This window comes from Herpailurus yagouaroundi, unplaced genomic scaffold (assembly GCF_014898765.1).
Source record: "Herpailurus yagouaroundi ecotype Mexico unplaced genomic scaffold, PumYag 188, whole genome shotgun sequence".
In the NCBI taxonomy this organism is placed as follows: domain Eukaryota; kingdom Metazoa; phylum Chordata; class Mammalia; order Carnivora; family Felidae; genus Herpailurus; species Herpailurus yagouaroundi.
In genome coordinates, this window is record NW_024412419.1 from 36,711,984 (window position 1) to 36,726,523 (window position 14,540).

Sequence of the window (14,540 nt, forward strand, 5' to 3'; positions counted from 1 at the left end):
TCTCTCTCTCTCTCTCTCTCTCTCTCTCTCTCTCTCTCTCTCAAAAAAAAAAAAAAAAATCATAGATGTAAATGTAAGGGCCAAAACTGTAAAGCTCTTAGAAGAAAACATAGGTGTGAATCTTTGTGACCTTAATTTAAGCACCAAAGCACAAACAATCAAACAAAAACAGAGATAAGTTAGACTTCAATGAAATTAAAAAACTTTTGCAACTCAAAGGACACTATGAAGAAAGTGAAAAGACGATGCACAGAATGGAAGAAAATATTTGGAAATCACATATGTTGTAATATATATGATACATGTATCCCATGTAGGTCATTTGCAAATCATACATATGTAGTATCCAGAATACAAAAGGAACTATTACAGTTCAACAATAAAAAGAAAAATGACCCACTTGAAAAATGAGCAAAGATCTGAATAGACATTTCTCCCAAGGAGATATGCAAATGGCTACTGAGCACATGAAAAGATGCTCAGCCTCATTGTCATTAGGGAAATGCCAATCAAAACCGCAATGAGACACCATTTTGCACCTGCTCAGATGGCTGTAATAAAAGAGGCAGGCCATAATAAGGGTTGGCGAGGATGTGGAAAAATTGAAACCCTCCTACGCTGCTGGTGGGAATGTAAATGGTGTTGCTGATTTGGAAAAGAGTTTGGCACTTCTTCAAAAGTTTAAAATTTTCGTAGGAGCCAGCGGCAGCTCTGTTCCTGGGTAGGTGTGGAAACATTGTTCACAAGAGAATTGAAAACATGTCCGCTCAAAAACTTGTACACAAGTGTGCATAGCGTAAATATTCATAGTATCCGTAGAAGGGGAAACGACCCACGTGCCGATCAACGGATGAATGGATAAGCAAAATACGGTGACTCCATACAATGGAGTATCACTGGCCCACGAAAAGGAAGGAAGTATATGATACATGCTAAACCACGCGTGAACCTTGAACACAGTGAGCTGAGTGAATGGAGGCAGACACAAAAGCCACACGTGGTATGATTCCGCTGATGTGAAATGTCCAGAGTAGACAAATCCATAGAGATAGAAAGCAGCTTCATGGTTTCCAGGGCCTGGGGGTATAATGGGGAGTGACCGCTAATAGTATGAGGTTCCTTTTGGGGTGGTGAAATGTTTTGGAATTGGATAGTGGTAATGGTTGTACAAGTTTGTGAAGGTGCTAAAAACCATTGCATTGCACGCTTTAGAAGGGATTTTATGGTATTTGAATTATATATCAACCACAAAAAAGCGGATCGATGTGTGGTCTTCACACTCGGGCTCCGCCGTTGGCTCATTGAGGGTGGTCCTCATCCTTCTTTTTGCCTGGAGCCGCTACTGAGTCACAGGCTGGTGGTGGCAGGGAACCTGCTTTTACTTTTCATGGGTCAAGCCTTTTGTCAGAGTCTCCTGAGGACATCTTGCCTCACCCTTGACTCTGCTATCTTGTGAGGGCAGTTCCTGGATCCGGAGACCTGTGGGACATCCCTCTGTGTGCATATGGTATCCTTTATAGTGGAGCCAAGTTCTTCTTTTGTGTTAACCCTGCCCCTCTTTTCCACCTGCTTCTTCCCTACCCTAGGTTTGGCTCTGTGGCTCCAGATGGGCGGTCCCCTTCCCCTATTAAGAACAAGAGTGCAAGATTCAACGGGATGCTGGCAGCGCTGACCCCTTCAAGGTTAGCTGTGACTTTCCAAGCTATGGGTGCCACGAAGGTAGTCGACTCTGATTTGAATTTACATCACTGTTTATTCTCTGCTTATTCCAGGGATGGGTAACAGTTTCAGGAGCTGAGTTTCCCGAGCCACAGTTGGTATAATGTGGCTAAGGTTAACGGTTAGATACTGAGAAGCTCCAGTTGGCCATACCCAGAGAGCATTTCTGCACCCTTCTTATCATGGGATCCTATCCATCGGCATCTTAGATGTGCTGCTGATTATGGTGGGTGGAACATAGGCACTGTGGCAAAAGAGCCACAAACTTTGACCCTGGGGGAATGGGTCATTCAGAACAGACGCATCTGCTGGAGAAGCAGCTAAAAGCTGACACGTGAGGGAAGGCTGGCATATCTCAGCTGAGTTTACTGGGGAGCTTTGATGGTCATGTGGCTCTTTGGGGTGTGACATTCAGTGTCACAGGTTGGAGTCCATGAAGCCAGACCCCCGGAAGGCATCTCTACCTCGCCTCCTCCCATACCTTCCCCAATACCAACTAGTTTGGAAAGAGCAGCCCAGAGAGGAAAGTTCTGGAAGGCTCCTGCTCCTCCCTCTTCTCCTCCTCCTCCTCAAGGCTCAGCATTATCTGTTCTCTGGGCCCTTTTCATCTCTGCATGAGGGAAAAGCCTGCTTTAAGCTCCACTGAGCTTGGTGAAGCTGGAAGAAAAATTAAGAAACCCATGAATATACATTGTGGCTTGAATCCAATTTTTCCATCAAGAAGGAATAAATTTCATTCACCTGACATCAGCACAAAGTCGTCTGACTAGCAGGAAAATCCTTCTTTACTCATTTCCACTGTGTTGGTCCGGCTTCCCAGGAAGCCTGCCTGACAGGAGCTTCCCTGTCTTTTGTGTTTCCTGTCAGCTGGTACAACTGTGATGCTGTGAACACCCACACTCCGTACTGAGCCAGTGACCTCAAGTCTGCCCATGGGCACTGCTTTCTGCCCTTGTTTTTCGGCGGCCCTTAAAGGGTGTTTAATTCTGAAGCCCTGCGTCAGGAGTGGCTCAGCTGGTTGGTCCCCTTAGCTGAATCATCTGACAAATGAATGAGCTTGTGATGAACTGGGCGCAGAGGTGAGGCCAAGGCTCTATCTAGCGCAGCATCAGAGTGCTGAGGAGGACTTCTTCTTCAAATCTGTCATAGAAACCATTGCAGCCATTTCGAGACTCCAGAAAGAGGCAAAAGGAGAGAAACCAGTGAGCTGAGAATTACGTTGTAGATGGGACAAAATCGGATTCAGGATCAGCTGGTGCCTCGATGGCAGTATCTGCATAATATCACCTGTGACGGCAGGAGACTTGGGTTTCCCTTTGCAGAGAGTGTGCTCGGTGAACACGAAGGCCCCTGCTGGCTCCCGGCTAGAAGGCGGTGCAGAAAGCCTATGCTTTATGTTTCCGAGTGGGCGATGCTGTGTGAAGGACGCCCAGGCTGCCGGCAGCCCCATTAGCTCATTCAGCCTAGTGCTGGAGTCCCGAGGGGCAGGATCAGGACAGCAGAGACGGGGAAGTGGCAGACCTTCTGGAAGAGACTTGATTTTAAGTATCACCAGATCTGGAGCAAAGAAGATGGGAGAGAGGAGACAGAGTGGATGATTCTTTTCTTTTATGTTTATTTGTTTTTGAGAGAAAGAGAGAGACAGCATGAGCAGGGGACGGGCAGGGAGAGGGAGAGAGAGCATCCCAAGCAGGCTCCGCACTGTCAGCGGGGAGCCCGATGCAGGGCTGGAACTCATGACTCGTGAGATCATGACCTGAGCCCAAATCAAGAGTCGGCCGCTTAACCGGCTGAGCCGCCCCGGCGCCCCCAGAGTGGCTGATTTTTTAAAAGGTGTGCATTCTCCATTCTACTGAACGCTGGCACCGTAGAGGCATTATCTTGATCATGGGCTCTGAAGTCAGAAAACCGAGGGCTCCAGTCTCAGCCTGGACATGACCAGCAGTGGGGTCGTGGGCAAATCAAGAGCCCTCCTTAAGCCTTAGTTTCTTTGCCTGTGAAACGGGCCTTGTGATAACAGTGAGGCATGAGTGAGGGGGGTGTGTAGAGCACTGGCACAGAGCAGATGTTCAATAGCTCCGAGCCATTACTGACGTGATGCCTGTTGCCAGTGCCGCTGTTGCTGGGAAGACAGCAGCTGGCTGTAAGAAAGGAATAAATGGGCTTTTCCAGGAAAACAGATGCCTGGAATCCTGGCCTGCAGGTAACGAGGCAAGTCTGAGACGTTTTGCAGAAGTGCGTAGTTTCCTTTGGATTCCTCTGTATCTGAAGCAAAATGCAGTGGCCGTGAGTCAGCACCCGCCCTGCCCAGGAGGCAGGTCGACTCCGTGACAGGGAGACCCACTCGCGGAGCCTGCGACTCTGCACGGTTCGGGTGCCCCTGCTGCGCTCGGCCCTGATGGACAGCGACCCTGGCCACTGTGATCTCATCGCGCGCGTCTCGGGCGAGGATGATCTCACCCGTCCTCTTGGCAACTCCTCCTCTCCTAGGGCTCAAACGCATGACAGATGTTTTCTCAGCTGAAACCTAAGACGGCCCTGCTTGTTCTGCTCTCGCTGATGAGTGGAAAAATGGATCCTTTTCTCCTCCGTGCATTCCTCATGTATTAGAAAACTGTCACCGCGGTTCCCCATGGCGACATTTTGCTCAAGGCTGAGCATGCCCCGTCCTTTTAAACTTTGCCCAGATGTCTTATTCTTCATGGTTCTCTCTCATTTCCATAGTTTCTCAGCATTTTCAGATTTTTCTCTTAAAGGCTTGCCTTAATAGCCTTCCTCCAATTTGTGTCCAGAGTGCTGTGCCAGATTAAGTGATCAGCAGGAACAAAAGGAAAAGGAAACCAAGACGTTTGGCAGGGGTGGGAGGTGGGGGCTTGGGAGGGCTCTGTAGCTGAAGTGGGGAGGCTGGGAGGCCTTTCCAGAAGGAGGAGGGAAGTGGGGGAAAGTCACCGTGAGTTTGGAGGCAGAAGTAGAGGGAGTGTGAAATGTGAAGGAGGTCTAGCCCATTGTTTTGGGTTAATTTTGTGTGGAAGTAGATATTTCAGCATAAGACAAGCCAGTCCCTGATCTCCTAAGGGTCTTCCCTAGTCTTTTTCTTTTTTTTTTGGCATTCATTTGTTTTTGAGAGGGAGAGAGAGAGAGAGAGAGAGAGAGCAATCGGGGGAGGGGCAGAGAGCGAGGGAGGCACAGAATCCAAAGCAGGCTCCAGGCTCCGAGCTGTCCGCACAGAGCCCGAACTCACGGACAGTGAGATCATGACCCCTGAACCAAAGTCAGACGCTTAACCGACTGAGCCCCTCCCTAGTCTTCCAAAGTAGGTATTGCCCAGAAGCGGGGTCTCTCCCCCAGAGTCCTGAGCCGCTCTGGGAGGGGCTGGGGAGACTGCATTTACAGTAAGTTCCCAGGTGATGCTGCCTTTACTGGTTGGGCACCACACTTGGAGAACCCTTGTGCAGAGCGGATGCCTACAGTTGTAACTTTCCAGCCCTGTCCCAGCCACCTTGTCATCCTCCTGGCCTCCCAGGGCCCCTAGGATCATGGCCCAAGTTCTCTTCTGGTCTCTAGTGACTTGCATGACTTCTCACTCCACCCTCCTCACATGCTGTTGTGCTGCCTAGCAAGCCCACCCCCACTTTTCACTTGGTGAGTTTTCGTGTACATGTCAGAGCTCAGGCGAGTGTCCCTTCTTCAGAAAGGTCACAGCCTACGGGTGCTCCTTCTGTCATGTGCCCAAGGCACTGCACTCCCCCTTGCAGCATTTATTATGGTTACGACCAGCTAAAGACATGATAGGCCGTTTCTGTGTCCTTGCTAGCCTAAAAGCTCATTGCAATGCGGGCCCTGCCGGCTTCATTCACGGCTGAGTGTTCAGCTTCCCACATGGTAGGGCACATAGTAGGAGCACAGCGAGTAGGAGTTGACAGAACGAATGAAGAATGCATCAGAATCCACAACCTGATTTGTGAACTAAGCATTCAACACGTGTTTATTCTCATGCCCCACACCCCAACCTCTCGACCCATTCCAGGGTGGCAGGGAAGAAGGATGTCGCTAACCCCTTCCTTCAGACTCTACGTGTAATATGTGCTTTACAGGTGTTAACTTCTTTCTCCTCACAACAGCTCTGAGAGAGTTCCGTTGGTATATGGGGAAACTGAGGCATGAGGAGGTTAAAGGAATTTGTCCAAGGTGGGCATTGAATATACATAGGCTGACTCTGCTGGTCCTTGGTAAGGGAGACGGAAGGAAGGTCATACCTAGTATGTTGTGTAGATAAGACTGACATGTAGATATTATTGAAAGATATGGTTGACTTCGGTGGGAACAGGGGCAGCCCAAATGCACTACATGAAACCTAAGAAGCTGGAGGTTCTCAGGCATGTTCATGAGCTGCCCAATTAGCTGAGTTACAGCTTTGGGCCACAGAAGGCCGTGAGCTGGCCTGTGAGTTGTTGGCTGAGGAAGATACTCACCACAGCCGCCAACCAGGTCTGCAGCTGCTGGGAGCCGTGCTCCTCCTTCTCGCCTTATCCTAGAGCCAGTGCTGAGGCAGGCAGAGGGAAGATGCCCCATATAAAGTGGTTCGGTTGAGATGTGTGGGAGTGACATGCATGGAAACAGCTGGAATGTTGTGCTTACTCCAGAGGCCGTTAACAGCATGGACTCCGGAACCAGCCTCTTGGATTTGAAGCCTGCCTCTGCATAACCTTGGCAAGTCACTGAGCCTCGCCACGCCCCTAAAAAGAAAGACAGCACCGCATCGTAGAGCTGTTGTAATTCAGGCCTGAGTGGGTCAGCACCTGTAAAGGGCTTCTAGGGTGCAGGCATACACTAAATCGTCAATACGCGGAGGCTGCTATTATTATTATAAGGGATGTGGGGGCTTATGTGATCAAGGTCAGGAATGTAGATCATGCAAATGACCTCTGAGGTTGTGGGGATACCAAATTGGGTTTATAACCCATGCTCAGCCCTTTGTGGTACTGGTGCTTGAGCTGACAGTGGAGAATTATGAGGCTGAAGCTGGATGTGGCTGAAAAATATCTGTGGTCATGGGTGTCTGTGGATATGGGATGGAGAGCAGTGAGGTCCGTGCCATCTGACTGTCTTCCTGGGGTGCAGTGAAGGACACATGGTCTTGAGAGAAGAGTGGAGAGAGTGAGTGACCGTCTCTGAGTCATAAAAGGTTGCGGTATGTATGATGGTGGATAGCTTTTCCCACTTCCTGGGGCTGAAGGGAGAGCAAAGGGAAGAAAATGGTTTCATGTGGGACACTCAGAACTTGTGACGGGAACATGATCTTTTCTGATAGTGAGCCTTGTTGGACATGAATAAAGGGCCTGAGGAAGGTGGTAGGGTCCACGTTTTCAAGAGAGTCTCTCTCTCCCCTATTGATGGGAGTGCGGGGATATCCTGGCCTTGAATAACCTTTTCAAGACCTTTGACTGTCAGGTTTCATGGAGAATTAGAACAACAAAGAAGAAGAGGTAGGGGGTAAATGAGTCTTCTGAGTCAAAGTGGGCTCTTTAAACCACAAGGGGCGTGACGGCGCGTTGGGTGAACGCAGCTGAGCAGGCTGTGTGTTCCTGCTGTTCTCTGGCCTTAGCTTGGGGCTTCCCCTTCACCCAGGCTTTGACACATCCTCAGAGATGTCTGGGATGTGAGTGTTCTTACCCTGGTGCTGGCTCCTGCATCTGGCTCTGTGTGCTTTAGTCACTGGCTGGGGCTGGGGCTGGGCAGCTCGTGTCAGAGTGTGACAGTTTGCCTGCCCTGACAACCATGAACCAGATGCTATGACATTTTTCCCCGAGTTGACGCTCCCTCAGTCCCTAAAATTAATAACCTCAATTTCTGTGGCTACCACTATGATACTATCAAGTTTTTGTCTGTTTAATTCTTGCTAGGAGGTCACCCACTGTAGTTTTCTTCTGGAATCATTTTATGTTTACCTCCTTCTTGTCACTCAGTTTGATCTTATTTTTATCATTATTAGTAGAACATTTAGTGGGCAGAGACCATGTCTTTTTATTCAGCTTTAGTGTAGGTCCCAGTAGAGCACTAAAAGTCATGCAGTCTTTTTATCCTTCCTTCCTTCCTTCCTTCCTTCCTTCCTTCCTTCCTTCCTTCCTTCCACTCACCTCTCCATCCATCTATCCATCCATCCATCCACTCATCAATCAGCCTGTCAGTCTTCACACTATAGACCCACCTGTCCATTCACCCATCTGTCTGTCAATCTATCTGTCCATCCAGCTCACCCATTCATCCATCTGTTTATCCACTGATCCACTCACCTATCCATCCATCCATCCATCCATCCATCCATCCATCCATTCATTCACCCATCTACCCACCCATCCCACTTCAAAGACTCTGAACACAAGGGCGATCCATTCATGAATGATTTCATAGTTAACGGGGAGCTATAGAATGTTCTAAAGAAAAGCAGTCACCTTTCTAATGGATACCATATTTTAGAAAAACTCCCTAGGCAAGAGTGTGTCAGGAGGAGTCAGAGGCATACACCATCCTCCAGAGCCTGGCCCTCACCCAACACTAAGGACTAAGAAGCATCTCTGTAGGGTCTTGTACCCACGAGGGCTTGGGGTGGGGACTAAACTGAATGGGATTGGATGGAAATGGAAGTACTCTGACAATGATCGCACTGAGACTTCTGCCCTGTCAAGAGGCATGGAATAATGGAGGGTAGAGTGAGGGGAGGAGATGGGTTCCCTAGAGTAATGTCTTGAAAATGTGTGATGCTCACAAGTGTGTGTATCATTGAAATTCAGGAGGCAAAGTTGACTGATGTTTATTCCGTTGACACTTTTGTGATGTGGCCAGTCATTTGGTATCACAGAGAGTTGGAGCATTGAAAATGGAGCTCATCCTGTGTCCGTTGTATACTTGTCTTTTCAGATGTGTATGCTTTGAGGAAGCAGATTCACATTGCTCATCTCGTTCTACTCAGGTTGACATTATTCTTTCTCTAGCGTCCTCACACATACATACACAGGCGTAAGGGGCAGAGTAGCAGGACTTGTTCCAATGCGGGGGAAGACCCATGGGATGGATACAGGGTTTGAGCTGGGTGAGCCTCAGAGGGGCCATCTGTGAAATAGTTTCCAGTTTTCTGGTGTAGAAACTTCTTCCCCAGGTTGACCGCCAGAGGGTAGCAAATACCAATAATGACTTGCAGATTATTTTTCTTTTCTATTTCTTTGCTTTTGTATGGAAGAAAAGGCTGGGATTTTGTTGCTCTCATCAGTTTAGCGCCTTGTCAGCTATGAGTGCTGATTATTACAAAGTGGTCAATATAAGGAGAATGGGGGTGCATCAGCTGAGTAAGTAACTGTCTGGCTCAAGACCAAGATTGTATGTAGGATGATGCAGTTATCTGGATGACTCTTCAGGATATAATTTGACTCACAAATGTCTTAAAAAATAAGTTTGCAGCATTTGGGGCGGGCGTGAAAATGGCGAAAAATTTCATTTGTGGTGTTTCCATGGCAGTTTACATTTTGAACAACTGAAATTTAAACATTGATTCTTTAAAAGGCACATCTGCTGCCTTTTCCCCCAAAGAGCAAAGAGCTAAGGATCCAGTACAACTACAGAGAAGTAGCACATGACATGGATTTTTGAAGTGGTTATTTTAAAGAATTACCGTTTCGAATGTACTTCGATTCTGTGAGCACATGTTGGATGAGACGCTGTGGGTAGTGAGCGGAGCTGACCGGGAGCAGGTGTGTGCCCCCCAGGAGCTCCTGGTGTAGCCAGGGAACTGAGATACTTCAGCACTGTGAGGGGCTCCCTGTGAGGAGGCCTCCAGGGGTTACACTGGCAGGAGGGGAGAGGGGGTGGCGATGGTATGGAGAATAACCCTTCATAGAAGGAGAGCCCTGAGATTTTTATGGTTGGAAGCGACCTCAGAGATAAGAGTCCAGTGCAGCCATTTCTAAGTGAAGTCTCCGGGTCTCTCAGGCACAAAGACCTAGAAGTTGACCTCCAGCCCTTCAGCACTGAGCAAAGTCTCCAGGTCACATCTGCAGGTGGACAGCCCGAGAGCGCAGGTGGTATGTGGAATTTTTCCGTGCCGTAGGAGAGGAAAGCCTTGGGCATCCCTCCCCCTTTGATGTGGCCAAGGGATGTGAGATGTCTGTGACTCTGAGAACATTTCAAGGAACAGAGCTCTCGTGAACTAAGTCATCAGAGGCTGAGAAAACCTTGTAGGAAACCCCAGTCTCCTCAAACCCTGCACTGTGGCCATGGCGGCGCTGAGAGCGGCGGTGACGCTGTTGCCAGTGTAGACTGCTTCCAAGCTGCTCTGAGCCTGGGTCCTGCCTCGGGCTTGCCTTCCTCGGCTCTCACAGCCCGCTCACCTAGGACAGGTAGAAAGAGCGCCCAGGCTGCAGCTGTGAGGAGCGTCATCGGCCCTGTTGTCCGTCTCCGGGGAGCATCATTTGCACCACCCGGGAGGTCAAGTGTGGATGATGAACGGCTGGCTTGCTGTCCTTAGGAGCTTGTCTACCGGAAACTTGATACTCCATGTAGCACAAATGCCCGTGCAGGCCTCCGTACCTTTTCCTTCCTCCACATTTCATTAACTCCATTCTTCCGTCCCTGTGGATGAATCTGTGCGTTGGTAGGTTCTCAGAGAGAAAGGCGACAGGAGCTCAAGCCATCACCAGATAATAACTCCACGTACTGAGTGCTTCCCTGAGCGTTTTCTACGTCATCACTCCTTTAGTTGTCACGGCAGCCCTGTGAGATGGGTGCCGTCACCATCCCCGTCTTCCAGATGAGAAAACGGAGACATGGAGAAATGGTAACAGCTCGCGCTGGGTCCACCGGACCTCACAAGGCGGCAGCCCGCCGCTGGGGTCCTGCCCTTTGCCCGCACCGGGATGGCTTTTTCAATCCTCAAGCAAGGAGTTCTGTGAGCCCGGCCCGGACCCTGCACACCGACACTCTGGGACCGCCTTGGCGCACGATCGTATTTGCTTCGGTTAACCAAACCAAAAATTAAAAAAGGAATTCGCCTACCTTTAAAAACGTGGCAGTTTCACTCAGACTGGGATCTGGCAGATGCCAAATGGTTAGCGGCTGGGCCGGAATCCCGGCTTCTTTCTCCACTGTGGCCTGGGACCTGATTTGTTTTTTAGCGGCACTGTCTACTTTGCATGATCGCCGTGTGTCACAGTGGTCCTGAGCATCCATCTGTCTATGTGCTGGGAGCAGGACTGGGGAGGGGAGACAGGCTGACCCAGCCTTTGTATCCAGTGTCCTTCTTTTATGAGCCAAAGGTCCATTCATAGCGAACATTTGTTGAGTATGTACAACTCTGAGCTCAGTTCAGTGGGATGATTTTTATTTTTATTTTATTTAATTTTTTTAAATGTTTATACTTTTGAGAGAGAGAGAGAGAGAGACAGAGGCAAAGAGAGAGAGAGAGAGAGAGAGAGAGAGAGCGAGCACAAGCGGGGGAGGGGCAGAGAGAGAGGGAGACACAGAATCTGAAGCAGGCTCCAGGCTGTGAGCTGTCAGCACAGAGACTGACGTGGGGCTCGAACCCATGAACCACGAGATCATGACCTGAGCTGAAATCGGACACTTAACTGACTGAGCCACCCAGGTGCCCCTGTGTAATTATTTTTAATTTTCTAGAGCTCTTTCTCTTAACTATTCCTTTTCTATAGGTATATGTTTTTGTTTTTTAGATGCAGTAGTTCTGTAATCTCTCTATAGAGATCAGTTGGAGATTTTTTTTCAGAGTTCTCTAAATTCTCAGTTTTTTTCCCCTACAGGGTCAGTTGGGATCAAGTAGAGAGAGAGAGGGTTGGGGGGCAGAGAGACTGGAACCCATCAATTACAATCAATGTGAGGTTAGTGCTAAGATGGGGTTATTAGCAGGACCAGGCCAAGGGCCACCAGGCTCAGCGTAAGCCATTCAGAGGAGTGTTCCCCCAAAGACTTTACACTGACTTTTCAAGGATAAGTAGAAACTGCTTGGGAAATAAAGTGGAGGAAGAACATTCCAGGCAGAGGGGAGACCATGCATGAAGGCAAAGGGGGGTAAACCAATGAAGCCCATTGTGGATGAAAAGAAGGCTCTGTGTGGCCAGAGTTCATATGGCCTGCTTGAGAAGTCATAGTGGTTACCCACCCCCCTAACCAAGCTGGCGGATAAGCTGGGGCCATAATGGAAAAGGACTCAGGAGCCACGGAGAACCTGCGAAGGAAGGGTTGCATGCGGGGTAAGAACGTGACCAGAATTGCATCTTAGATAGACTGTCATGGCAGATGGGTGGAAGATAGAGAGGGTGAAGGGTCCGGAGTTGGGATTAGGATAGTGGTCCAAGTAAGACATGATACACCGTTGGTATGGAAGGGGTGAGGGAAAGAATAAGGTGTTTATGGGAAGGACAGAATAGAGAGGATATTGGAGATGATTGGATGTGAGAGACCAAGGATGACAGCAGGTCTGGCTTTGGTGACTGCGTGACTTGAATTCATTCAGGGAGTTAAGAAGGGGTTGCCTCCTCTGCTCCCACTGATAGAAATTTTCCTTTAAATATACACCTGGCTTGACTCTACCCTTTACTTACACTACCACAGGGGTTGTGCGGTGACCTACCTCGCTGGAAAGCTGGAGATCAATACCTTGGGGTTTTTGGAGGCCTGCTGTCCCCCTTCCCCCTTCCTCAAGGAGCTGGTGTTGAGGGCTGGCCCCTTCTCATGGGGAGGTCTCCCTGTCTAGCATTGCCGGGACTGTACGGACAAGTGCGTCTGAGGCTGGGCTGCGGTATGAGTGAGTCCGCTTCCTCTAGCCTGGCTTGAATCAATAAGAAAGGCGACATTTTGGCCTGTGCCCACTGTTACTTGGTTTATTTCTCAATTAGCCTAAAAGCCAGGTGGGGGTGCCTTGTTAAACGCAATGTAGGGACCATAAAAGGGAGGGATGTTGGTCATATTTAAGCACAGTCCCCTGCTCCTGTGAGGATATGTGGCCCTACTACATTATTACACGGTTTAGGGTGGGGGGAAATCCTGCCTGCGTTGTAGGGAATCCCTCTGGATCAGACTTGACCACAGTTTGGAGATGTTGTGGCTGGAGCAGGAAGACGTAAACTGAAGAATGGACACTCCCTGCCTGCAAGGTTGGCCCTGGGTGGAGTGCCTGAGGGCTTCTATGGAATCACCTCTATTTGCTGCTCAGAAAACTCAGAAGCAAGTGGGTCTTGCCTGGGGTGCCTGACCTGGGAGGTCAGTCTTTGGGAATGTCAGCTTTCAGAGAGGAGGATCTGTGTCTTCTTGGTCACTGTTGTCCCCTCTGAACTTAGAACAGGGGTTGGCACTAAGTAAGCACATAGTGAATGAATGGATGGATGGATGGATGGATGGATGGATGGATGGATATAGGGATGAAGGGAAGGCTTCTTTGATGGAGAAGAAGTCAGTCCAGATGACAGCTCCATGGAGATCAGTTGCATGTCATTTGGTGGCATTTTAAATGAATTAAGGGCAGTGAACCCTGATCTGAATCTTTAAAAAAATTAAAAGCAGATATTCTCCATTTCTTCTGTGTGTGTACCAGACTTTCATTTTATAACTCTGGAGCTTGCCCACATCAGGGTATATTCAGTCCATGAAGGCGTCTATACAGGCAGAGACTATCTTGGGTTTTTTTATTTCCTGCAGATCTCACTTGCTCCCTGGCTCACCCTTGCAGATTGCTCATGGGTGAGCCTCATGGGTCTGACGACATTGTCAGTGTGACTGGAGTGCTATTCTGGGCAGATGATGCACAGGTCTGGGGATGGTCTCTCATTCTCTAGAGATGGCCGAGTAACAGGATTAAAGCTTCAGAGCACGGCCCCGGTCCCAGCCTGGAGGAGCTGGGTTAAGGGGGATTCTTTCTGGGCGACAGAAATGATCTCATACTCAGCACTACAGATCCGACTGAAGTTCCTCAGACAGGCCACACCTTGGAACATCTGGTCTCTGCCCATGACTTCCCCATCTCCTTTGCCATTCAGCCATTCTGTCCAAGGGTAGCTGTCCTTTCCTCAGGAAACTTCCCCGCCCTTGCAGCTGCCCTTCCTGCGTGGAGCTCTCACGGCACCTCGCGTGTGGGGCCCCAGATGTCAACTGTTGCCTGCTTCTCCATCTGGCAGTTAGACTGGCATCTGCTAGAGGACGGGGGGCCTCACGCAGCAGCAGGTGCCGAGGAGGCCCTCGATAAATATCTGTGAACCGATTCAGCCCCGGGGACTCCCCAGCCCCTCGCCGGCATCGTTGCTCTAAGGAAGTCCAGGAGCAGGGAAAGGGAGCTGCCATGTGCTGACCGCTCACTGACGGGCCAGACGCGCGATGCTGCGTGTGCATTTTCTCACCCAGAGCTCATGACAGCTCTACCCTGGTTCCCACTTTACAGATGAGAAGACAGAGGCCATGTGAACTAAGGTAGCTTGGCAAGGGCACACGGCTCACGTGGGGCAATGCAGTGTTGTGCCCACCTCGCCCTCGAATGGCTTGAGGGTCCCTCTTGAACAGCTCTTGTCAAAGACCCCCTTTTAAAAAAGTCTTTCTCTTGGGGCGCCTGGGTGGCTTGGTCGGTTAAGCGTCGGACTTCGGCTCAGGTCGTGATCTCGCGGTCCGTGAGTTCGGGCCCCGCGTCGGGCTGTGTGCTGACGGCTCAGAGCCTGGAGCCGGTTTCCGATTCTGTGTCTCCCTCTCTCTCTGCCCCTCCCCCGTTCATGCTCTGTCTCTCTCTGTCTCAAAAAGAAATAAACGTTAAAAAAAAAAATTAAAAAAAAAAA

At 49.5% G+C, this 14,540-nt stretch overlaps 1 protein-coding gene across 1 annotated transcript in view; it reads left to right on the top strand.

The window, feature by feature from the left end:
* ACOXL (acyl-CoA oxidase like) overlaps positions 1-14,540 on the top strand; it is a 347,249-nt gene that overhangs the window by 54,428 nt on the left and 278,281 nt on the right. The window contains 1 exon segment of the mRNA XM_040496721.1: positions 1,587-1,719. Coding sequence (XP_040352655.1) covers positions 1,587-1,719 — 133 coding nt within the window.